Genomic DNA, 26,933 nt, shown 5'->3' with positions numbered 1-26,933 from the left:
CTTTCTTGTTTTTAATGCATCACAATAAGCTTTTTATTACAGATTAATCCCAAAACGCAACTGTCAGTAAGGCAAGTAGATAATAAGACCAGCATTGGGAACTGGTTTTAAGCAAAGATGTACAGTAATGCTAAATTTTCAATAACTAGGAAATAGTATTGGCAGTGCCCATAAAAATCAGGTTTTTAGTTTAAGCATTTTGCACATTAGTCAGCATTTTTAGTTAAGAAGGCAACAACATATAAACAAAAACAACAAAACGGCGTACATTTATAATTTAAACACAGAAACTGGGTCTATAGTTGACAGTTCTCTTTCAAAAAAGCTTCATGAAATCTTCATGAAATCTTCTAAGATTCAATTTTCAGCAATTAATGTTGTGTGCGGGATGAGTTCAGTACGTGACTTTGCATACTGAGACAGTGATACTTATCCATATCCTTAATTGGACTGCAGCCAGGGATAAAGTCTGCATTATCCAAGCCATGGCAGACTACAGATACATGATATTGATGCTAACTATCAGATTAAATGCTAACACTGGAATGGCTCAGAATACAATTAGATATAAAACGTTCTGATCAAAACAAAGTTTGCTCAGAGCAGAAAGTGCAGCTCAAATGACAAACTTATGCAAATTTTGTAACTTCAGTGTATTGTATGATATCTGCAGTGCAGACAGATTTATTCTGGATCTCACAGGCTGAAAGTTTCTAAGTTTGCGAGATTGACTGAAGCTGAAAAGTTCAGGCAAACATTCTGCCTGATGAGATGAATCACCTTAATTCACACGTTATCAGTTTGCCTTTTGCATCCATTCCTGCGTGGTGCTGGGAGGAGAGGAAAAGGTCTGGGCCAAACTTTCTCCTCATTCTGACTGTCTGAGATAACATTTCACAGCAGCAGCTTAGTAAAATAAGAAGAAAAGAGAGATTAAAAAGGAGAACTGATAAAGATAAAATAAAGAAGGGAATGGCTCAGACAGACACGTATATCAGTGAGTATGAATGTGATTTTTCTTTGTATTTTCCTTTGAAGAATTTAAGGGCAGTAATGATTAACTTTTCCATCACTCCCTTGTCAATAATACAACACCTGTATGTCTTTCCTGTTTCATCTTATCTAACTTTACTTGTCTCTCATATTTCCTTTAATTAAATTTAGCCATTTACCAAACTCCAAAGCAAATATTTTGTTTTGTATTTCTGTTCTGTGGCCAACTGGGCTCTGTTCATCTGGGCTTATAGCTGATACAGGATGGGTTAATAAAAAAGGTAATTGCACTTGACAAACTTCAGAAACTCTGCTGACAATTTTCCTTTTGCAGGAGAAATTATGGACAAAAATTACACTTATAATAAACTTGACCCACTTTATGTCGATATCAAAAACTTTGCCTGTTAGTGTACTTTGGTCAACACTCACTATCAACATGATGTTCTGTTTAAGGGCTCACTAAGGTAATTGCCACACAGTGAAACATTCCTGCCTTTTCATATCTACTTAGTTTTTTTAAAGAGTAAAACATTTTCTTTCTAAACAAGCCATTAAAAAGCAATTTTTTGTCTTTGTGCATGTTTTCATTGTATACATCACGAGCTGATTTAAACTTTGTGTTTTATTCTACTTTTGCTGTTTGTCTGACCCAGTTCTCATCTGAAATGAGTTGGAGTTTTTTCGGCATACATTTAAACTTGCCATAGTTGGAAAACACCGGTACTATTAAACACAATAATAAAGACTGATCTGTTCAAGTACATGCACAATAATATTTATCCTTGATACATGAATGGGATTAGAAAAAAGGTTATATTTTTTTTATTTCTTATTTCTGAATAACTTTTCTTTGAGAAATCTTAAAGGAACTTGTTGATATGTTAAATAAAACCCTTATTGCTATAGGATTATTTCAGTTTTAATGTTAAATTACACTGCATTAAAATAAATTAGTTTAGAAAAATTGATGGGGGGATATTCACTTAATTTAATATTATGTTTTATAATAACATTTTAAAATAATATTTTAACTCCAGTGCTGTACAATGCTGCACAAGCTGCTGAACATAATGGACAGCTCCTCACACACTCCACACAAAGCAACAAGAAAACAACAGCATGTTACTCAGAGGCTTTTTCAGGTCCGCTGACGCTACAATCCATACACTCATGACTCCGTCTCTATGTCATTTTATTGTTCTCTAGTGTGTTTGGGTGTCTTTTCTCTTTGCTTCCTGAGTTCATCTCACACCCCATCTGGCCTCATGCTTCTACAATGGTATTCATTTGGCTGCTGATAATTTACTCGTCACATGGTGCCACTTTCTCATTGCTTACATGCACACAAATGCACAATACAAACATATTAACACTTCTCAGAATGTGTTGAATATGTGATTCTCTCCATCACTTCATACTGACTATCCAACATGGATTTAGTTTACTTTTTGGAGCTGCTTAGCTTGCACTCTGGCAATATAAATAGAACACAATGGATTGGGAGCTCCGGTGGTTCCTCATCCTGCCCCCGGTCCTCCCAGGCTGGCAGTCTAGCCCAGTGAGTGTGCATTCTTAATGCTCCCCTGGCCTCGATGAGAGAGATGATTGGTAGAATTAATTGTGGCTAGAGGGCTGAATGGGAATAAGTGAGAAAAAAAGGCGGGGTGGAAGAATGGAGGAGGGGATGTCTGGCTGGTTTTAGTGTTGTGCTTGCATCCTTAAAGCCTGACAGTAGAGGATGTTGATTTTGTTTTTATGCATTTACTCTTTTTGTTTCACTAGATAAATTGAGGCCTGGAGTTAGGTCATTCCTGTGTCGTTTTCTGTGTTGGTGATTTACACTGTTGTGCTTGCAGTAGAGAAAAAAGCTAATCTACTGCAGCAACAATCATAAAATAATGGCCTCCTCATATCCCCTGACAGTCATGCTATCAGTGAGGTGTCATTAAATGGAATAAATGGAGCTTAAGAGGGACATACAGTTTATTGGAGGTTTTGTTTTTTGTGTTTTAAAGGCACGTGAATGAAGACATCCTGAGTAGTCTACACTCTCTCATGACCCCCCCATGTAATAAAACATGATATCTGTGCTGCAGATGCTGAGGAAATAGTTATTCTCCTTCTTCTTGGTAGCTTTATATAACATCCTTATCTTTTCCAACTATAAACCAATTTAGAAATGAGACATAACTGAGTAAAGAAAAACAATAAAAATAGATAACATACAGGAATTTTGAAAATTAAGTTTAACACGTGAGGCATTGAGCTTCATGCATGTGTTTGTGTAGGTTGTTTTTGTCTGAAACCTTCTCATGGTCAGCAAGTTCGGGGTCTCCTTGAAGGATTTATATGCCGCTTTTATGGGGTCTCTTCAATGAACGTCTGTATGGGAATATAAGATGCTGGGGGCGGGGAGTGTGTGTATGTGAGTGAAATGTTTTGGGGGGTGAGTGGAGTAGGGTTCTGGGGAAGCTGTCTCATCATTTATTTATACAATCTACAGAAGAAGGGGTTAGAAGAGAGAGGGGGGCTGCCTTCTACAAGCCGCCCTGGGAATACTGTAGGTCAAGAGTTGTTTTTTTCTAGCTACCAGCACAATTCTTTGTCTAAAGAAGTAAAGCCAGTGGATGAACGTAGTGTACTGGACTAGATCTGTTTTCATAACATTGTTTACCACATATGTCTCGTTTTCTTGTCTGCGGTTTGTAATGCTGAGTTTGACAGCTGAGACAATTAAGAGATAAGTCAACTAATACAAAAATGTTTTTTCTTTGTTCTTATTTCATAACAAAACTTAACATTGGGTAAATTAAAAAAAATCGCAAATACTTCTTTAGACTCTTAAAAATTGGAAACAGTGAATACATTTGGCTGAATTAGGCATTTTTCTTTAAGTAACTAGTTGCTCTAAAAACGATGAGGACAAACAAAACCAAGACAGTTCCCCAACTGCTAAACTCTTCTGTGTTTTGTTTGATCAACGATCAACAAATCTTAAGACATCTCACATAAATTCCTTGATTTACAATACAGAAAAAAAAGGTAAATAATTTATTAGCAAAACAAAGGAGTCAGCCGCTATAAGGTATCTGCCTTTTTAAGTCAGACAAAAAAACCATTTAATTAGTATCTAAACTGGTCTGTTCAGTTCTCTGAAAGCAAAGGACGGTTCTGTTTATACTGGGAGTAGAAGCATCAGGGCTGAAGCAGTCTACACAATGCTGCAGGAACATCATTTCTCACCACGGTGTTCAGTCTAAAGCACATGCACACATGCACTGTAAAACAAATGTATGGGCATCCAGGAGTGTGAGGAACCATAAAATGTCTGGCTGGAAGATAGCCTCGGGGTTCCTTTGAGTGTCCTACAGTCTGTGTAGGTTAGATGCAACTGTTCCTCTGACCTGTAGAGGAGGTGACTGACATCTCAAAAACAGATTTTTCCAGAGGTAAATGTTGAAAAGCATGTGCCACAACCCTGAAAAAGGATAAATCAGGTATAGAAAAAGGGTGAATGGATGAATTAGTGGGTTTACTTGAGGGTGGAATTTATCTGTGAGAAATGATAAATACAAAAACATAATTTCTTTTCTATAATTCTTTAGATTGATTTAGTGAAAGCGAGTGGCCTTTAGAATACATCTCCATTATCATCCACCCAGAGTTGAGATAATGAGAACTCACACTGTGTGAGCTGACAGAGATACTGTCAGATTAACATGAACAGATTACATGTTGTCCCACATGTCGCAGTGTGAATGCATAATGCTCATGTAATTAGGTTTTGATGCATTTCCTCTGCCGTAGACTTTTCAAGGCAGATGGAAAGCTGGGAAAGTGAAACAGGGATGTGTAAGTGATGGATTGTGAAGTGATAACTAAATTGTTGGAGTAGCAGTAGAGATGTTGATAAAATCCACATCTGTGATGATGAATTCAAAGATGAACTTTTGCTCTGGATGTTCTCTTTGTTCTCACACATCCCAGGCCTCACACATGTACATGTATCTGCAGAGACGCATGTTATGAGTGCAAAGACAGCTACATTTGATGTGTTCCTCACAGAGGATAATCACACTGATGTGATTTATATAGCAATAATTGTCCTACAATAATGATGTTTTTTAAACTGCTGCTTCTACTAGGATGTAAACAATACTTTGCTTTTTGTTGTTCCTCTTGTTCTACAATCATCTGACCAGTTCCCTGCACTCAGCTTCTTGTCCATGACGATACACAGTCATCAAAGGATTTTTGCAGATTACAGGACTCAGAGCTGGATTGAAGGTTTGAAGTGTACAGTGTGAAGTGAAATGGTGAGAGTACAATTTCGTGAGGTGCTCCTGTGCTGCTGACACATAAACTGTGGCCTGTTTGTTAGGTAGTCATAAATTCAGAAAAATTGTAGAGGCATATACTTTTTTCTGGAGCTTCTCAAATAACGGTGCAGGCAGAATTGTGTTAAAACCTTTGGAGACATCAAAGAACATGATCCTCATCTTGTTGCCTGATTTGTTCAGATGAGAGTAAGCTCTCAGAAGCAGGGAGACTGTGGCATCTTCAACCTCAACCCCATTATGATAAGCAAACTGTGATGGAACCTGAAAGGTATTCACTTGCTTATTGAGGTGAACCAGTAACAGTTTCTCCAGGAATTTTATCATGTGGGACGTTAGGGCAACTAAGTCTGCAGCCATGTAGGGCAGATGGATGAGATTTATTTAGATACCAGAACATGTCAGGATGTCTGCTGATGTTGAAGAGTTATTGTTAAACCTAACATAGTTGTTGGATTATACTGTATAATGATCATTTCATTTCCTACCTGGAAACTAACCTCACATCTCCACTGTCATCTGGCAAGACCCCACTTCTTACAACACAACGTTTTCCAATGTTTTCCTTTTATTTAATTAAATACATCTCTCAAAACAACATCTGTGGATACACTCATTTCCAAAACATAAAAAAGGAAAAATATTTCAAAACACTTATCAAAGGAATTAATTAAATGAAGTCCAGTCCAATTTATGTTGTACATTTATCTGGACTGAGATTTGATTGACTTAATGGTTTCATAATTGTTGTCTAATTATGGTAATCCTAATATTTGTTTAATAAAAAACATCCAATAATCTGTGCTTCACTATCTGCTCTACATCGTTTCCTCTTTTTATCCTTCAGTGCTCTATTAGTCAGTGCTCATTAGCAGAGTAACCTTTTACTATGAATTACAGCTCATTTTTTTTTTGCCTGCAGGTCTAATCAAAGCCGTGAGTTACACCATTAGTCATTGTGTCATTACACGCTGGCCAGCCAGGTGCTCAGTCACTCAGCTAGTAGGGTAATGTTGGTCGGCTGTTCGTTCAGCAGTTTGAACAAGCTTTCATAGATCCATTCATCCACCAATCAGCAGCAGTCTGCTAGTCACCCTGTGAGCTTGCAGATGCTGGTGTGGTCAAGCGCTGCAGGGGTTGCAGAGCTTTGGATGCTGAAGAGTAAGATAGATGGCTATTTGCTTATTTTCTTTTTCTTAATTGTCTACATTTCAACTCTCTTTAAAAATGTTTTCTCTGAGTCCCATTTCATCTCCTACTTTCAAGTTATTATTCTTGTTGTCAGGCTGTCTATGTTAAGCAGTCGGACATACTGGTGTTACAATCAAACAGAGCATAATGGGTGAATACTGGAATTTTTAATATGTTGTATCTGGGTATACCTTTTTCCATCAGTATGACTTCATCTCGGATAAAGTGATTGTTGTAAACTACATGTTTACTTAAAAGTGATGTCAGTTTCTTACAGTTCCATTTGCAGCTGTTGTATCTGCAGATGTTTATTGAGCTGTAGTACTTGTATACACACGCATTCCTCTGCACGTGTCTGTACTGCACGGTGTGCTTTATAGCATGAGTCCTTTTACAGTTTACTTTGGTCATGCAATGACAAAAAGACTTTAATTAACTTATAATAGATTATCTATAAATGGAGGCATTTTTTCATTTATTTTCCTGCAACACCTGAAACATTTTCCCTTTTCCCTCACAACCTTAAACACCTCTTATACACTGCTGCAAATATAGATGTGTTAATGTGTTTGTGTGAATGTGTGTGGGAATAGGTCAGTAGTATTGACAGACTGCTGCCTGGGGCATCTTTCTTATTACTTCATTAAATATGCTTACAAAGCAATTACACTGTTAGCTCTAACATTTCTTTACTTAAAAACCTGCCTTTCCCTTTATTGTGCTTTGTGTAAACTTCTTTATTTTCTAACATGTTACACAGCAGATCTGAGTACTGAGATAGTATATGCAGAATATTAAAAAGACATGTACTATGTATTGATTTTTTTGATAGTTTAGTAAAAAAAATAACGTTTCTTAGTCAGTGGTTAGTTTCCCCAAATGGTTTCCAATGATTTTAGCTAGGAACTGCTGACATACATGGAAGTGCAGCAATGTTTAGTATGTATGCCTTTTATGCGTAAGACTTATACATTTTTACTGTAACTGGCTACTGGCTGCATATTAAGCTCTGTCAGGTGTTGGGTAGCCCACTGTGAATGAGACTGAGGATTATTTAAGCATCATTACTGATTGAATTGGCTGGCCCTGAAAAGACATGCAGGGTTTAGTCAGACAGAAGATAGATACGAAGAAGCTGGTGATCTAATTCTAACTCTGAATAGATGTCTGCCTGCCTGAGCACCAAGGAACCTCAGAGGCATACAGTTTGTCCAGTTTCCAACTCAAACTTGACTTTTTTACTTCTTCTTCTTCTTCTTATGATTATTATTATTATTATTACAGCTTTTTTCCTCAACAAATATTTTATGTTTTTCTTGGTTTTGCATAATCTTTATGACCTTCTTTATATTGTTTAGAATATAATCCTCTTAGAAACTTACAGGTAGAAGGGGTCAGGGTTATGATGAAGATTTTGATGTCTTTACTATTTTTATTCAGCTTTGCATTTTATGAAGCACTTAATGATACAATCAGTTTTGCATGAAGGTGTAAGTAAATGAAGTCTAATTGATTAATTGATTGATAATTAGATAGTTAAGTCACAGATGAGTTAATGCATACACAGACACTAGTACAAACATTGTTTGCAAAAAAGAAAACTCAGAGCTATGATTAATATTTTTGCACTAATATGCAGCTAGTTTTTATCTCATGATTCTACATTTGAGCAGATTGGTTGCATATTGTAAAGACTGCTGTGCAGCTTTCAGCAGTATTAGTAATATTATTACATTACAAACACAAAGAAAGCTGCACTAAATTTTATCCTACTGAATGACATTAAACAGGTTACCAAAGAAAAATATGCTCACTCTTATTTCAGCAACACTTGTTACTATTTACACTGAAAACAAAAGTTCAAAAAAGCAAAAAAGTTTATTGTTTCTTACTTCTTGTTGCGTTGTTGTGGTCACTGTTCTGATTATTAACCTTGACAGAAAGCTGTGATGTTTGCTTGATCCTTTAGTGCTTCACAACTCAAACTCATAAGAAAGCTTTTTTTCTTGGCTCCTGAGTATGTCTGGTTTTGTGCCTCTGTTATTTTTTAGATGTTCAGCAGTTGTTTTTGTCCTCATGAACGTATTTACTTCACTGTGCAAACAGCCAATAACCATCCTTGTTTTCTTTTTCCAGTCACAGACGAAGACACAGTGAAAAGATACTACGCCAAGTTTGAGGAGAGGTTTTTCCAGACCTGTGAAAAGGAACTTTTGAAAATCAACATATTCTATTCAGGTATGATTTTCCTTCATTAATTCAGGAGAACATCAAACTAGTTGGGCTCTTTCTTTTTTTCCTAAGCATTTTTGTCCAGACCAAATAATTATGACTTCAACTAAAGGTTTTCCTCTCATTTTTAATGTGATTGCTTTCGACAACAGAAAAACTTGCAGTCATGTCAACTGAACTAGAGAACTTTACCCTGACGTTGCACCAGGTTTTGATGAGTTAACAGATTTTGAAAGAGTATCTCTGCCATCTATCTGGATATAAAAGAGGAGTAGGCATCTCTTAATTTTTTTATGTCATTGGGAGCTTAACTTAATGTTTACCAAACATTAAAGATATAACCAGCTGGTTCTCCTGCACACACTTTTATGGCTGCTCTCCATATCCCACTGGACAGCTGCTTCAGATGGATCAACTTCTGCCTCTAGTGAGAGGGAGATGAATGGTAACCTCTCATAAAATACAGCAAAAGAAAAACTCAGTCATTTTGGGTATTATCAATCACAAAAATAATAATAAAAAAAAACTTTCGGTGTTTTCAAAAATAATTTCAGTGTGAGACATTGTGTCTAGTCTTGTTTGATTGAAGCAGCCAGTGGTAGTCTTGTTCAGGAGAGCAAGCCTGCCTGGGTGTATTTCAGGGTGTGAGGGAGAATGTGTGTGCTGTGTAACATGAGATGGTTGCCATAATATATTCTGGTATTCTGGCCCCACAAGGTTGCCTTCTGGTCTTAAACTTGGTTACAGGGGGAAGTTAGAGGAACATACAGCAGAAACAGTCAGTGCTTCCTCTGGAGGCCATTTGTGAAACTACAGGCTTGACAGGTCAACCGAAGGCCAAGGCTGACAGGAAAGATTGTTTCAGCTCATAATGATGGCCCATTACTAGCTGATTGATGGCTAAAAGCATCAAAATGACTGGGTATGAATTATTGTAGACCTTGTTAGCAGAACAAAGTCCAGAAGGTTTACTAAAGTAATAAAAAGAGTTTGAATCTTTTTGTTTTCCTCTTTAACAATCCAGCTTATATCTTTTGTTTTCAACAAAATAATAAGGACAGTAGCACAGTGGGATCAGGGTAAATGTAAGTATCCTAAACTCCACACAGTATGTTATTGATAGAGATAAGGGATGTGTAGTTATCCCTAAATAACTATACCTTGAAAACGAGCTGAAGCACAACATTATAAAGTTGTATCCGACAGGCAGTTTTATCTCATGCCAGATACTCTCTGTATGTGTGTGTGTGTGTAGGGATTTAAAAAGCTGGCAAGGTTGTTAGAATGGTGTAGAGGTGGAGATAAAGTGTGTGCTGACTTTACATAAGCAACCTGCCTCAACATTGCTCGGTCTCTCAGTATCTCCTCCTGAAAGGGGTCCCTGACCCCTCAAAGCTATTCTGCTGCATTGCGCTGAAATTCAGCCTGTTGGACAACACTTTTAGTGTCATGTGTTCAACAACTAATATTTTTTGCTAAGTGTTCACTTCTCTTCATGGTATAAAAGACCTGTGTGTTTCTAAAAGCTGAGCAAGAACAATAGGCTTCAGTAAACCTGCACCAGTGGAAATCTAAGCCACCAACACCTTTCTGTTCATAAGGTTCATATACCAAATACAGATAAACTGTCCATCCACCTCCTCTATTTTACTGCTGCAGTTCAGACCTCAGATTGAATCTAAACCTCTTTGTGGCTCCTTGTCCTGACTTTCTCACGTCTCCTGCTGTCGTCATGCATTGTAATGGCAGACTGTACAAGTCCAGTAGGATTACTGTGAATTTAGATATCATGAAGAGCTCTGACATTCCTGTGAGGGAGGTAGTGTGACACCTGAGAATGTGTGTCAGGAAGAGTTGAAGCAACAAAGCGTGAAAGTCACGGAGAGCCATCAGCATCATCAGTATTGCTTTTCTCAGTTTGAGACAAGTGGAACAGCTAATGTAGCCTCAGTGTCCCAGACTGTCAGACTGGCTGCAAGTTCAAACCATTACAAGTGTGATGCATATGTTGCATGTCACTCTACAAGGAGATATGGATGTTCTTATTGTTTGTGCAGCAGCAGAAAGGAGCTAATATCTCTATCAAGTGCGCAGAACCGCAGGAGAAGTTATTGAAATGCAAGTGGAGTACCTGTGTGGTCCCCTCCCCTCTCCTCTATAGTTGAATTAACCTATCTCTGACCCAGATAATTGTTCCTTAGTCAGCAGCATTTACATGTCAGCTCAGCCCTCTTCTGCTTCTGCTTCCTGGAACTGACATGAGGGAAGAGGATGTTTAAGATAAAACTTCATTAATCTTCTTAGTGGTTGTTATAGGAAGCTATGCTTAAAATGGCCTCTTTTTTGCTGTTAAAGGAATAATTCTTAAAGAAAATAATAGACTAGGAAGTATTTGTTTAACAACAACAATTAATACTATTTTTTGGGTCATGTTTAATCTTGTAAAAATACATCATACTGCATTATACTGGATATGATTTATGAATAATGATTTTCACTAAATGATGGTTAAAACTGGATCTCTGTTTTTGGGCTGTGCACTGAAGATATTTTAATGTAGAACTACAGCAAAACAAAAAAATCCTGTTTTTATTTAACATCTCTTCATCTCTGCCTCTTTAGAAAAGCTCGCTGAAGCTCAGAGACGATTTGCGACACTGCAAAATGAGCTGCAGTCATCACTGGATGCTCAGAGGGAGAGCAACACGCCGCTCGGCTTGCGGAAACGCAAGACGATGTTTCACCTGTCGCAGGAGGAGCGCTGCAAACATCACAACATCAAGGACCTGAAGCTAGCTTTCAGCGAGTTCTACCTCAACCTCATCCTGCTCCAGAACTACCAGGTTTTCAAAACACACACACAAAGACACATGCAATTAAAAAAAAAAAAAAAAAAAAAATCATTAAATTAAAGCAGTTTTTATTAATAAAACTATTGTTTATTTATTTTGTTTAGTTTGATCTTAAATTGATATAAATTTTTATTTAAAATTGACATTAAATTTAAATGGATTTAATTTTAAATTGATTTATTAAATTAACAAAAATGCTTTTTTTTTAGATTTTTAAGTGTATTTCTTTAAATAAAAATAAAATTTTAAATAAATGTAAAATAATAAAAAATAACATTTTTATACAAACTTCACTTTGTTCCCTGCAGGAGTGTATTCGGAAACTAAAAACTTTCTGGTCTGTTTTTTCTGGTGTAGTAATGAAACATTTGTCTCCTTCTGGCCTCACACAGAACCTGAACTTCACTGGTTTCCGTAAGATCCTGAAGAAACATGATAAGATCCTGGAAACCTCTCGTGGGGCCGACTGGCGTGTCGCTCACGTGGAGGTGGCACCTTTCTACACCTGCAAGAAGATCACGCAGCTCATCAGCGAAACAGAGGTGCATGCTCTTATAACACACACATACATCAAATATAATACATCAAATTATACAAGACTGACAATCATACCATAATCCTGGATTTTTTTTCTTTTGTTTTGTCTTTGTCTAGACCCTTGTAACTAATGAGCTGGAAGGAGGAGATCGACAGAAGGCCATGAAGAGGTTAAGAGTTCCTCCACTGGGGGCAGCTCAGGTCAGAATTACAGCTGAGTTTGTTGGAATTTATTAAGTAACATGCAAAGTATAAAGTACTTTCATCTCTCAGACTTAACTGTGAATTAAGGTAAATACATAAAGCCACCTATTCTCCTTTAATGTTAGTTTTTGCATTTTTGCAACCATTATTATGCATTTTGCTTGTAGTGGATGCAGGATACAAAGAAAAGGTGGGAAGTTTGTCCTGAGGAAATTAGAGATTAGTTCATGGATGATAGAAAACTTCTACAACTCAATCAAGGCAAAACTGAAGTTTTTCTTCAAGAGACAGAGAAAAACTTAGCAAACTTTTTAAAACTCTTTTAAACTGTTGCAGGAAAGCGTTTCCCTTTTTTGTGATTTTATTTTAATTTTTTTAATTGATTGGAACAATAATGTTTTATTTTATTATGTTTTTATATTGTTTTTGTTTTGAGTTTTAATTCATTTTGATAATCTGCTGCTATGTCAAAAACTTTCATCATTTGTTTAGAAAAGTGTTTTATTATCGTTATTTCAATAGAATTTAAATTATTCATTTGGTATATCTGTTTAGATTTAATAGTATTTTTGGTTTCCCTTGTTATATTTATTGATAATTTTATGAGATAATTTATTTTATTTATTTATTTTACAGTTTTCGTTTATTTTTTTATTTTTTATTTTTATTTTTTTAACAATACACAGTAGTGTTTCTTCAGTTTTTCCTCAGGTCCTCAGCCCTTATATTAGGTATTATTTATAATCCAGTATTAGTGCTGGCTTGGAGTGTAATGTTTGTTTTTGTTACTTTTGCTGGTTTTGTGTTTGCACTTTGAAAAGCACTTTGTGCTACAATCAGTTTGTAAGAAAACTTCTATACAAATAAAGCCTTATTGCAAGACTGGTTGCAGATTAGAAGAGACATAGAGAAACCAGGGGTGTCAAACGCCGGTCCTCGTGGGCCGGTATCCTGCAGGTTTTCATCGTTTCCCTGATCTAACACACCTGACTGAAATTAATGGGTTATTGTGAAGAAGTTTACAAGAAGCGGTTGGATCCATTTGATTTTATTCAGGTGTGTTAGATCAGGGAAACAATGAAAACCTGCAGGATACCAGCCCACGAGGACCGGAGTTTGACACCCCTGGAGTAAGCCATCAGTCTTCATTATTGATTTTATAAGTGCCTTCTCATTGTGGACATCCCTCAGAAATGACAGATCTCCAAAGTTATATCTGCTGCTATCACTGCATTAATTACTTACTGACTTGTATCGTCAGATGTCTGATGGCCTCACTTCCTCTGCATTGTCATGTATAACAGAAATTTAGTGGATATACTGAAATGTATCAAGCAGAGCAAAGGAGCCAAAGTAGCTGCAACTTGTTACTTGAAGAGTTGTGCTTAAACAGTACCTTGTTCATTATTGGTATGCTTGAGTATTTAACACCTTTTTCTGGATTCTTCTCTGCTTGGCTCAGCCTGCTTTGGCTTGGACAACTTTTCGTGTGGGTCTTTACTGCGGCTTCTTCGTCATTCTCGCCATCACCTTTATTCTCACTGGTAATATTCAAATTAATATGTTTTTTTTTTCTTTTGCATTCTTATAAATAATTTCCCATTTTAAATGTGTCACAATAAATTTGATAGTTTTAGGACTTGTGATGAGTCTGAATTAAATTTTTTTCTATTTGTTTGTTTTTGCCTCATATGCATTTTCAAATCAAGTTTGATATTTTGTTGGTTTTATAGGTGCTGTGTTCATCCACAATAAGAATGTATGGCCTCTGGTGCGGATCTATCGTGGTGGTTTTTTATTGATCCAGTTCCTCTTCTTGTTGGGCATCAACACCTATGGGTGGAGACAAGCTGGAGTCAACCACGTTCTCATCTTTGAGATTAATCCCCGGGACAACCTTTCACATCAACACCTGTTTGAGGTGAAACAAAAACAAATACAAAAAGCACATCTATCTCTGTAAACTGAGGCGAGTGCTCCACCTTCTTATGATGATTTACCTTTATACTAATGAGCATAGATTTTTGAAATGTGCTCTGGGTATGAATGAGATGGTTTAGTCTCATGGGTAGTCCAGATTCATGAATACATTATCTAATAGATGAGATCTTTTTCAGCAGAAAAAATAAGATCCTTGTGTCCACAGGGTTTATTTATTCTCTAGATATACAAAACAGAACACAATATGCACTGCATTATTCAGATAACCTTGTTAATTGTGATCATGTGTCTTAGCAACTTTCTTCTAATGCCAATCTCTTTATGTTTCCTCTCTCTGTGCTGCAGATTGCTGGTTTCCTGGGTGTGTTGTGGAGTCTCAGCATCCTCTCCTGTCTCTTCTCTGAGTATACCTATCTCCCCATGCAGATCAACCCTCTCATCCTTTATGGCTTCATGGTGTTTTTCCTCATCAACCCTTTTAAGACCTGCTACTACAAATCTCGTTTCTGGCTCCTCAAACTGCTGGTCGGTCAGCCCATTAATTATAATCTAAATTAAACTGAACAATAGATGCTAAGTAGCTAAGAAGTAGCTGTGAGACAGCAGTAGTTTTTTTTTTTTAACCAAAAGAAAAACTGTAGTTATGGTGCAGCAGGTATGATTGCAGGGAAAAGGTGCAGAATTTAGATTTAATGTGCAACTTTTGTAAACAAATGTATGTGTACACACACTGTATTCCGTTTTTATACATAACATTACATCAGGCTCAGCAAAGGGTGCTTCACTGACCTGCAACCAAACAGAAACCTCACTGTACAAACATTTTACACCAACTAAATAGAGTAAGCTATAGTTTTCACATTTTATTGCATAAAAAATGACAACTTTTGCACATAAACAAAGGTAATTTGAAAGAAAGTCAAACATGTACCTGGTTTAACAAAATTTCTAAGTGTTACTGGGTCATTTATGATTGCAAAGCAACTAAAACATTGTATTTTTATACAATATTGTCTTGCATTTTAAGCATGTCCTGAATGTGTTTGAGTATGATATCTTTGTGTATAGGTGTGTGTGTGTGTGTGTGTGTGTGTGTGTGTGTGTGTGTGTGTGTGTGTGTGTGTGTGTGTGTGTGTGTGTGTGTGTGTGTGTGCGCGCGTCTCTATCTCCCTCAATGAATGGAGCTACAATGCAGATATTAATCTCAAGTTGCATGTTTACAAACCCTGTTACTCCGTCCTTTGTCTACACTGAGCTGCAGGAGAACGGGTGTAGGAAGACATGGGGCAGAGGGTGGAGGGATAATAGAATGCAGCTGGTCTCAGGGGAGGTGGAGGCTGTGACTATGCAATCATTACAGGCATAGATCTATCAGTATGCGGATGCTCTTAGCGTATCTGCCCCCCTCCTCTTCTGTCTCTCATTCAGCCCTCCTCCTCTTTTCAGACCCCTCCTCATATTCTTGTCCTTTCCTTCACAGCTCCCCACAGTTCCCAGCATGTTCCCTTAGCTCCCTCCAATGATGAGACTCCATAGTCTCAGTCTTGATTGATGCTCCAGTCACAACATCCTAGAAAAAAAAATACAGCATTATGGGAAATTTTTTATGATTGTCACACTTGCAAACTAAGCAGAAGAAACTGTAATTTAATTGGAGCATTCAGTCCATGGTGCTGTAAATGCAACAGTGCCAGTTGACCTCCTTTGGCAAACATCACGCAAAACATTTCATTATTGGACAAACTGCTGCTGAAGCACCATCTTTACAAGTGTTTGTTCAAGAAATGAAAGCCCTGCCACATGAGTGCAGTAGGATTAGCCTTGAGACATCCACACAGAGTGGATATGAGCGAGAGCCACTCGATCAATACTAACTTTGATTGACAGGTTAAGAGAAATATGTAATGAACTAATGTGTGTGTGTGTGTGTGTGCGCGCGCGTTTGAAAAACAAACAAATAAAAAAGATCAATATTCTTTGACATTTGCAGTTGAAAGAGACTATGTGGGGTTTTTGTGTGAGAGTTACCCGGGTGAGACGTCTATAGTCCTTCCTGAATGTCAAATGTAGCCTGTGGGCTAAATGGAAAAAGTCGAGCAGGGTTGTATCATTTTACGAAGCGTGGCCAAACTCATGCTCCGAATAACATGCCCTTAGTCACGGGCCTTGATACTTTCAGGCTGATTCATGTTTGAGCCATATACCAATAATTAGTGACACAAATAAAGAACTGATTCACATCAACACAATGCATGACTCATTAGAGTATCCTGTAGCCAACTGACAAGGTACTCTGGAGATTTTATGCTTTAACATGTTGCAGATGGATACTAGAGGTTGCTCTCTGCCTTGCACTATACTGAAGTATAACACACTAATTATTTTACTAATTCCTCTCCACTGCAACCGAAGCTGTTAGGAGAAAATGTCAGGTGACGTTTGTAAGGTCAGGAAACGTGTCCTAAAATGCACCATACAGTTGAAGTTTTTCTGTGCAGCATCTCCTCTTCTCACCTTCCTTCCTTGTCTCTGTTTTGTCTCCAGTTTCGTGTGTTCACTGCACCGTTTCATCGGGTGGAATTTGCAGATTTCTGGCTGGCAGATCAGCTCAATTCTTTGGTCGTTGTTCTCATGGACCTGGAGTATCTCATCTGCTTCTACATATTTGAGCAGCAATGGAGCAATAGCGATGGCCTGCTTCCCAGTTTAAAAGGTTAGACATGTTTTTGTCAGTTTCTGTCTTGGTGTCTGCTGTAAAATTGTTTCCATGCAGTTCTACGTGACTATAACTGCATGGGTATCCCAATGCAGTTGCATTAGCTTATATCTAGTAGTCACATTTGTGTTTGTTTCAGAAACCATGGCAAAGTCTAGTGGTTTCAGACCATGTACTCAAAGGTTGCATGACATGTTCACTGCCAACAAGAATGTTCAAAGAGAGTTGCACTCACTCCATGTTCATCAGTTAAAGACAGCCTCATTCAGTTCAAAATGAACAAACGTCATTCATGCAAAACTCTGTTAATAGAATAGACATTTTTTAATTAAAGTAAAACAAAAAATGAATTCTAAAAGTCCTGGAATGTAGATTGATGTGACAGATAATATTCACTTGGTTGGTGCAGGAGTGGTGATACTTGAAGGTGTGAATTTGAGTGTAAATTGTTGTCTCTCACTGTGTCTCGCCACTCTTACTGATTGGTCTAGGGGATATTCCACCTCTCACCCAATGTCAGCTGAGGTGGTCCCCAACACCTTTCATACGTCTAAAATCTGAGGAAATGAACCGGATAGATCAGTTATTATATCAGTTGTTATATATGATGACAATCCTAAGAAATCATCATAATAAGGACACAAATCTTGTGATGTAACCTCTACAGACTGTATTGACAGTGCTCCAGACATTTGATCTTTTCTGTCAAAAACTAAGATGTAGGCAAGACTTTAAATGCTGTCCTTTCCACCAACAGTGACATCTCAGCCTCCATTCTACCAATTAACAAAGGAGCTAATGGAATGTAAATGTTCGGCCTCACGAAGGTCAAGCTTTTTTGTGCAAAGGCTGTCATGAGCAGGGCATTACTGAAGAGAAGAGCAGGGACAATGGCAGAGAGAAAAAAAAGAAAAGATGTAAAATGACAATACACTGTTTTATTTGATTCTAGATCATAGTAACTTCGTATGCCACAGCTACTCATACGGACTGCGTGCCATCATCCAGTGTTTGCCTGCCTGGTTCCGTTTTGTCCAATGTCTGAGGCGTTACCGTGACACCAAGAGGGCCTTTCCACACCTGGTGAATGCTGGGAAATATTCAACCACCTTCTTTGTTGTCACCTTTGCAGCTCTCTATGCCACACATAAAGGTAGGACACAAGACGGAGAAATGTACTGCATTGTAACTATTTTATGACACGTGTACTGTAGGTAGTAGGTTTAATTTGTGCTGAACAGACATGGTAACACACCATCTGTTGGTTGCACTGCAGTAAATTTCAGCTCAAAAGAGATGTGAGACTGTATGAAGCCAAAAATTCTAGAAACTAAAGCAGCTGTATTGGTGTGTTGTGTTACAGAAGCATGTCAGCACACACAAAAGGCTCAAAAGCTCAGAAAGTAGAGATGACCTTGAATGCACATGCTGGAAGCTGACTTGGCTTTCTTACTTGGTGCCCAGAGCTTTATAATGGAAATTAAAAGGTTTGTCATACACAGCCGTGCATAAATAAGGTTCTGCTCCCACTGCAAGGTTTCACACTCAGGTTATAGAAAACAGAAAAAGAACAAGACCAAAGAAGCTAGATTCTCATTTGAAAGCTCTTGGAAATGAGATTGGAGGAAGAGAAATAGACACACAAGAAAGAAAGTGATTACCATTGACAGTTGAGTCACTCTCCTTCTGACAGCTTCACAATTAGCCTGAAATTATTCTGCTTTAGAAGCTGTACCACAAAGGAGCTCCTGTTCAAAGGCAATAAAAACATCATTTCAGCATGCAGCCTTTTTGCACCAGTTCTCCAGCTCACATTTGTCCACACAGCAAATTTCAAAGCAGTTATTTCAGTGTCATGTATTTCAACTTTGGCATTTTGTTAGCAAGCATATTTATATTCTATCAAAATGCCAGCTTTGAACCTCCATCCTCAACCTTTTAAACTGCTAAATGTTTTTTCTCAGACTGACTTTATACTTTTCCCATATAAATCGAAATCAATACATTTCATTTCCTAAGCTGACTGCCAGTGATATCGAAGGAACCAAAAAGAAGAGACAGAGGCAGGCAAATCTCTTTTTTCTTTTACTGCTCAGTAGGAAAGGCGTCCATTAAACCATATCCTCCTTCCTCCTCTGGTCTGAAGCCTATATGCCTTTCCACTAATGGCCTCCCTTCATGTGTTATTCTCTATGAAGCTGTCTTTCATCCTGCTTGTAATGGGGGCTGAGACTGATTGTTGGTAAAGTGGAGGATAAGGAGGCTGGGAAGAAAGACACTTTAACACACACTCACACGGACAGTGATAATGTGGAAATTGCCTGTTGAGACAGTTAAAATAGTTCATACAGTAAGGTTTCTCTGCTGTATTTTACATGAGGAATATCTGAATATCCTCTATCCAAACATAGACACTTTGCACAGAGAACCATAGAAAAAGCTCTTAGCACTGTTTTCTCTGGTATTAATGTAGACCAGAGAACTGCTGCCAAGTCTGTTTGATTTTCCCAGCAGTCCTGGCAGAGCAGAAAGCAGGTTGGTGTCATGTTCATGGCACCAGGTCCAGGTGTAAAAAGAGCCGTGAGTGTTGGTCAGTGTCTGGCAAACATCCCACTGTCTACAGTGTTTGTGAGAGGATGTCTCACCTTCATCACCAGCCTGATCATAGCCTGAAGGTTTCAGTGTGATCTCACTGCCTCACCACCTTACTGAGTCCTGGAAGCCATCAAATTTCATTTAGCTCCAGGAAAACAAAATGCTAAAACCATAATGAAACAAATAAAGTTTTGTAGAGGACTGAGTTGTATTTACAGGCTAGTTTTCCTTTTATACTGAGATGGTTGGAGATGGTTGTGGTTTTCCTAGTTTAGGCAGACCTCCCAAAAGAAAACCATCTGAAGCATAAATTAGCATTGAAGCTTTACTTAGGACCAGCACAGGATTAGATTTAGGTACAGCTACCTCAGACTTATTACTCTTTTAGGTGCATTAAAATGAAAGGCCTAAAGCTAATTTAAACTCTTGTGGAGTTTTCAATAGGCAAGTAAAATAGAGATGTTTAGTATTGGTCAGCAACAGTGCTACAAAATAGACAGTGACTTGTTAAATAAAAGGCAATACAGCTATGAAAAGGATGAGCTTTAAAGTCTGTCAAGCCACAGAATGCATGGCTTTAGATGCATCCCTGTGTGTTATATCAGCATCAAATCCTTTAAAAGCAGCTTGAATAACCCTGACCAAAGAGGAGTATCACTCCTGCTGCTGTGTGTGAGGGGTTAAAAGTGGTGGCGGCGATGGAAATGAATGCAGAAGGGCTCCACTGGAGAATCTGTAAATTTAGAACTGAGCACTGAGGGAGGTAAAAAGAGAGGAAGGATGGAGACAGGAAAAAGGTAACAGAAAACAAGGTAGCACCAGAGGGGAGGAAGATCCACAGGAGAGGAGAGGAGAGGAGAGGAGAGGAGAGGAGAGGAGAGGAGAGGAGAGGAGAGGAGAGGAGAGGAGAGGAATCACCAGCCCCTGGCTGAGTCTGTTGGACTCTGCTGGAATAGAGATGAGCCCAGAACTGACAGCTTTTATAACTTAATTTCTTGTACTGACCCTTCGTTCATTACCAGGAGAGGAATTGCAGCACACACACAGTAATGGACGAAGATAAAAGACTCTGCTCTAAGTCAAGTCTCCCTCTCTGCCTGCTTGAACTCTGATTCACCTCTGCTGAGGCCAAACAGATTCCTGTTATAAAAATAGTCACAAATGGATTTAGATACAGACTGAAGATCTGGTAATAGGTTGTATCTTATGTGCAGGTAAACTATACCAGACATTGAGATACAGCTCACAGTGTTGTTTTTAACATAAGTTTCTTATAAGTGCTGTTAGTTATATTTGCTCTGAGCACTCTGTAGTGTTGCAGCGTTTCCAAAATAGTTTTATTTAAATAAGACACGGTGCACCATTATTTATTGAAGCATTCAGTATCACATAAGAATAGGAAACTCCATTTTGACAAAGGCTTATGTAAAATTAAATACACTGTGCTACTTAAACTCTGGTGTTGAAATAGTAACTGCCCAAATTATTAGTATCTCAAAATGAATGTTTAATATCTCCCCTTTTTGCCTTTATGTAAAGTTGACTGTTGCGACAGAAGAAACAAGGTCAGACAAACATGTATGAAATGCAGGAAAGGTCTTCTGCTGGGAATTGAAATGTGGATATTGCAGTTATATGGAATGCACGTCAACTACAAGATCTCAGGATGTGACAGGATTCTTAATTACCTTGTTGAAGAATTGAGTTGCCATAGGAACAGATGAGAAATCATTATAAAAGCAGAAACTGCAGACTGGTTGTGTTTTGAACCCGTTTTCATCAGTGGGATCAGGGACTGCAGCATAAGATGAATCCTGCAGTACTCTTTAATACTGTAACCTCTTGGGTGGAGGTTTTCCCCTTGGACAAAAATTGTAACTGTTTGTGTGTATGTGAGAGAAAGTAAAAGAGGGAGACAGCAAAATAGAGACTAAGTGTGTGCGACAGGAGCTAGTAACCACAGTTAGATCTTACCGAGCATCCAATCAATGTCCATCTTGCTGTGCTTAACCTCTTAATGGTTCAGCAGCAAAGCAGTGTGCTGGAAAATGGCATCAGCTTTCACACAAACTGAAGGGTTAAATACCTCAACACTACACACTGAGGAACTCCCATCAGTTGTTATTCTCCAGTGAAAAGAGTCAATTGTCCAAGTCTAAGTTTAATCTATATTCAGGAGATCTGTATGGCCATAGGGACTACTTCCATCCCATCGCTCAGCCGCAGCAGCACACAGCACAATGGTGGTAGCACAGCAGTAATTCTCTGTTAGAAGTGTACCCTGCTCTATAATCCCCGGCGTCTTGTTGGCTGGTAGCAGGAAGAAATGGTGACTATGAGAAATGGGAGAGAGTCCAGTCTCTGTCTGGTGGCTGCTGTCTGTGTCTCTGTGAGTCACTGTTAGAGGCTACAGGGTGCTGATTTATACATCAGCACCCACTGAGAACTGAGCAAATATACTCCACATGGCTGTAGACTGATCGCAGCTAATCTCTGACATCATACAGGGCTTCAAACATTTAGAAAATAACAATATAAAATAATAATAAGATTTTTAAATAGCTTCTAAATGATCTGAATGCACCTCAGCAATGTAAATGTTATTCCAGCAGTAATGAATTTGATGTTCATTGTTCATTTTATTTTGCACATTTAAAATATTCAGAAAATAGTAATAAAATACAGATAGTTGAACCTCTTGGTGGGGGCATGGGAGTTCGCTCAACCAGTCTACATGTGCTTTGTGGACCTGGACAAGGCATTCGACCATGTACCCCGGGGACTCCTGTGGGTGTTGCTCTGGGAATATGGAGTCCCGGATCCCCTTGTGTGAGCTGTCTAGTCCCTGTACGACCAGTAAATCAAATTAGTTTCCAGTCAAGGTTGGACTCCGCCAAGGCTGCCCTTTGTCACAGATTCTGTTCATAACTTTTATGGACAGAATTTCTAGGCATAGCCGAGATTTTGAGGGGGTCGGGTTTGGTGGTCTCAGAATTGGGTCTCTGCTCTTTGTGGATGATGTGGTTCTGTTGGCTTCATCGGGCAGTGAGCTTCAGCTCTCACTGGAGCGATTTGCAGCCAAGTGTGAAGCAGCTAGGATGAGAATCAGCACCTCCAAATTCAAGACCATGGTCCTCAGCCGAAAAAGGGTGGAGTGCTTTCTCAGGGTCAGGAATGAGGTCCATGCCCCAAGTGGAGGAGTTCACGTATCTTGGGGTCTTGGTCACGAGTGATGGAAGGATGGAGTGGGAGATCGACAGGCGGATCGGTGCAGCATCTGCAGTGATGCGGACTTTGCATCGGTCTGTCATGCTGAAGAAGAAGCTGAGCCAAAAGGCAAAGCTCTCGATTTACCAGTTGATCTACATTCCCACCCTCACCTATGGTCACGAGCTGTGGGTAGTGACCGAAAGAACAAGATCACGAATACAAGCGGCCAAAATGAGTTTTCTCTGTAGGGTCGCCAGGCTCTCCCTTAGAGATAGGGTGAGAAGCTTGGTGATCCGGGAGGGGCTCAGAGTAGAGTCGCTGCTCCTTTGCACCAAGAGGAGCCAGATGAGGTGGCTCGGGTATCTGGTTAGGATGTCTCCTGTACGCCTCCCTGGTGAGGTGTTCCGGGCACGTCCCACTGAGGATGTCCACAAAGTAATGAAGCCATGTTGGAGTCACATACATTCAAACAAACAAACTGCCTTCTATCAAAATATAATTATTTAACCGTTTGAATGAAAAATCATGAAAATCATATTTATAAAGTTTCCCAAATAAAACAGAATGATTAATTTTGTCGAACGGAAAGGTTTTTTAAAATTGTATTCATTGTCTATTAGATGTTGGAGAGCTATATAAAACCATGTTGATGTTTGTTGAGAACTGAATTTGCTAGTAAATGTTGAACAATCCTTTTGTAAACAATTTTTTTTCAACATTTTGGAAAAACATGGCAAATTTGATATGACTTGATAATTGTAAAGCAGATGTGATCCTCTGCTTTAAATATAAGCATAATCTAGGCATCTTTCAAGTCCTGAGGCACAATGCCAGATTTCAGTGATAAATAAAACAGATTAAAAAATGGAGGAGAGTCTGCAAAATTAACAGTTTACCTTCCTTTACAAGAAAGGCTGGTACATTGTCATAACCAGCTGATGATGACTTCAATTCATCAACTATGTCAAGAAGAGAAAATGGGATCGTTTATAGGAATAAAATCCAAGGGACTTCCAGAGCAAGATGGAATTTTGGTTGCCAGTTTTTTCCTACATTAACAAAAAGTCATAAAATTTTTCTGCTATGTCTAAAGAACTGTTAAACGACTTGTCACCATCATTAAATTCTGCACATAATTACAGTAGAACTTTGTTATAAAAGTAACTGGTTAACATTATTACATATTTTTTTTACGTCTTTAGAAGACAGTTTGAGTCTTTTACTGAAATATTGTTTTGTTTTTTGCAAATTTAATAGAATGAAAGTATTTATCTCTAAATTTTTTATATATTAAATGATTTATTAGAGAAGGATTTGAAATATACTCTCTGAAGACTTTATTCTTTGCCCACATGTGTTTGAGCAGCTCAGGTGTAAACCAAGTCTCACAAAATGTTTTATTTTTCTTATTAGACTTCAAATGTTGAGCAGATAACCTTGATGAACTTTTGGTATGCTAACTCAGCCTCTTCGTCATACACACAATCCCTGGCAACCATAGCAAGCATGTCATAAAATTTAAGTCTGTTTACAATGTTCATCACTATTTTGTCTGATGTGGTGTGCTCCTGACATGTCAGCTCAACAAATGAATTTCCTACAAGTTCAGCAGATGGTATGCTGTGTACAAGTTATGCAGTGTCAAAAGAATTTGTTTTATTTGGATACTAAAGAAACTGCAGGAACAACGGCTCACCACACCAGTTAGTTTTGATTGATTGAAATAGCTGCCATTTATTTCTGTCAAAATGCTTTGACAGCGGTGAGACACAGAGTTGAAAAGATGAATACATCATAACCATTTTATAGAATTAAGTAACTAGACAATGGATGGATCTGTTTATTAATTAAAGATTCATAGTGGAAAAATGTCACTACTGTGTTGATTTTTTTTTTAATGTTATATAATTCTGGCAAACTGTGATGGACATACATCTTGACTTTCTGAATATACACGAATAAAGTTGTTCCTTTAAAAAAAATATGTTAAATTTATAAATGACAGACTACTTGTAGAATGCTAAAATTTGTATTAGCACAAAGCAAGAAGGATTTTTTTGTTTTGTTTTGTTTTTTTTGTTTTTTTGTTTGTTTGTTTTTTGATACTAAGAGAATGGGTTAGACACGATACTGAAGTAAAAAATCTACCTCAGAAATCTTTTAAATCAGTCATTGCTGGTGCACCTATGACAGGGTTGTCAAAATTCGGTCCTTGAGGGCTGCTGTCCTGCAGGTTTTGGATGTTTCCTGCTGCAGCACATCTGAATCAGATAGATGGGTCAATATGCTTGAGCAGAACTTGACAACAAGCTGAGGAGAGCCATTTAATTTCAATCAGATGTGTTGGATTAGCGAGACATGTAAAACTTACAGGATTGTGGCCCTTGAAGACTAGACCTGAACATCCTTGACTTATGACATGAGGGCTCCCTCTAGTGGCCAAAGTACTGATGTTGAAGAAATGTGGATGTCAATAAAGTGCCTATATCACGTTCCTTTCAAATTCTAAAATGTCCTTTTTAACTTAAACTTGAAGAAAATATATGAAAACAGTCGACTGACATGAGCTATGTGTGTTCATTTCAGAACAAGACCATACAGACGCTGACATGTTCTTCTACCTGCTCATCGTGTTCTCCATCATCAGCTCCTTATACACACTGATCTGGGATCTGCGTATGGACTGGGGTCTGTTTGATCGCGGAGCAGGAGAAAACACCTTCCTGAGGGAAGAAATTGTTTACCCACACAAGGTAGATTCTAGAAGAAATCAAACGCATGTAATACACACAGACAGATACACACTAATCTGGTTTCTTCTCTGTTCAGGCGTACTACTATTGTGCCATAATAGAGGACATCATCTTGCGTTTTGCCTGGACGATTCAGATTTCTCTGTCCACAACAATCAAATACAACTATGTGGATGATATTGTGACTACAGTACTGGCTCCTCTCGAGGTCTTCAGGTGGGTCTGATTACCCCCCCTCACACTCTGACCGTCTCATAGCAACCCACAGTGACCTGAATCCTCCTCTTCACGTTACTTGTGTAGGCGATTTGTATGGAACTTCTTTCGTCTGGAGAACGAACACCTGAATAACTGTGGTGAGTTTCGTGCTGTGCGGGACATCTCTGTGGCGCCACTCAACGCTGATGACCAGACGGTACTGGAGCAGATGATGGACCAGGAGGATGGCGTCCGAAACCGCTCAGGCAAGAAGACCTGGAAGGGGTCCCACAGCCTGTCCCTCAGACGTCCCCTGCTGTCCTCCTCACAGTAAGAAATCATACGCTGATGTTTGCTCATCATGTCTTAGAATAGAATTCTTTTTCTTGAAAAATGTAACATCGATGTCACACGTAACACACATCTGAGCAAAGTCAACTCATTGTAATGTTCAGAAATCAAAAGAGAGGAAATTAATTTTAAGATGGGTTGTTATTTTGCTGCTTGATCACAAGCTTTCAAAAAGATGAGCAGTGAACACATCCCCCACATTATTAAACCACTTGAACGGTTCACTCAAGTTCATAATGCTGTGCACACCAAATCATACCCAACCAGGTGTTTGGAATCAGATATGGGAACTAACTGGGATATACAATATGCCAGTTGCTCTAGCAAATCCTACCCGTCTGTGTTGCAGACACCATTTATGGATGCCTAAAAGAAAAAGGATAACTTTCCCCTGCAAAACAGAGGGGTAGGATCAAGGAGATGAGTATGGGCTGGAGCACAATACACTAGAAGCTTTTTTGGCAAGGATGTTCTGCCCCCAGAGGCCAGATGGACTATTTTACACACACACACACACACACACACACACACATTTATATATATATATATATATATATATAGAGAGAGAGATAGTTGTTTTTTTTTTTTACAGTCACTGCATCCATGCATTATAATCATGTGTAACTGTTGTGAACATCCTTACCAAAAAGGTTTCTGTGTCTCTTGTGATCATCTCCACACAGGGCTGTATACTGGACAGTTTATGTGTTTATATGCTGGAGATGTATATAGCTCTTAAACTCTCTTTGTGTAAACTGATTAATCTTTTCTCTTGTTATAATAATCATCTGTTTCTTACTTTTTTTTAACCTCTGCAGTA

The 26,933-nt window shown here is 38.4% G+C and overlaps 1 protein-coding gene across 2 annotated transcripts in view; it reads left to right on the top strand.

Annotated features, from left to right (window-relative positions):
* Positions 1–26,933, top strand: part of xpr1a (xenotropic and polytropic retrovirus receptor 1a) — a 64,050-nt gene that overhangs the window by 33,477 nt on the left and 3,640 nt on the right. Inside the window, exons 1-13 of one of the 2 annotated variants that reach the window (XM_042006514.1) lie at positions 6,418–6,494; positions 8,661–8,762; positions 11,379–11,599; positions 12,001–12,150; positions 12,263–12,346; positions 13,812–13,893; positions 14,083–14,270; positions 14,636–14,815; positions 16,835–17,003; positions 17,959–18,159; positions 25,398–25,564; positions 25,641–25,780; positions 25,868–26,092. In XM_042006514.1, the coding sequence (XP_041862448.1) occupies positions 6,443–6,494; positions 8,661–8,762; positions 11,379–11,599; positions 12,001–12,150; positions 12,263–12,346; positions 13,812–13,893; positions 14,083–14,270; positions 14,636–14,815; positions 16,835–17,003; positions 17,959–18,159; positions 25,398–25,564; positions 25,641–25,780; positions 25,868–26,092 (1,961 nt within the window). In that variant the 5' untranslated portion in view covers positions 6,418–6,442. Of the gene's footprint in view, positions 1–6,417; positions 6,495–8,660; positions 8,763–11,378; positions 11,600–12,000; positions 12,151–12,262; positions 12,347–13,811; positions 13,894–14,082; positions 14,271–14,635; positions 14,816–16,834; positions 17,004–17,958; positions 18,160–25,397; positions 25,565–25,640; positions 25,781–25,867; positions 26,093–26,933 lie in introns of those variants that run through there. The other variant, XM_042006513.1, reaches the window with a different exon arrangement.

Source organism: Melanotaenia boesemani, chromosome 14, assembly GCF_017639745.1.
Source record: "Melanotaenia boesemani isolate fMelBoe1 chromosome 14, fMelBoe1.pri, whole genome shotgun sequence".
Taxonomy (NCBI): Eukaryota; Metazoa; Chordata; class Actinopteri; order Atheriniformes; family Melanotaeniidae; genus Melanotaenia; species Melanotaenia boesemani.
Note: the sequence above shows the minus strand (reverse complement) of the source record. Positions and strands in the feature narration are given on the sequence as shown.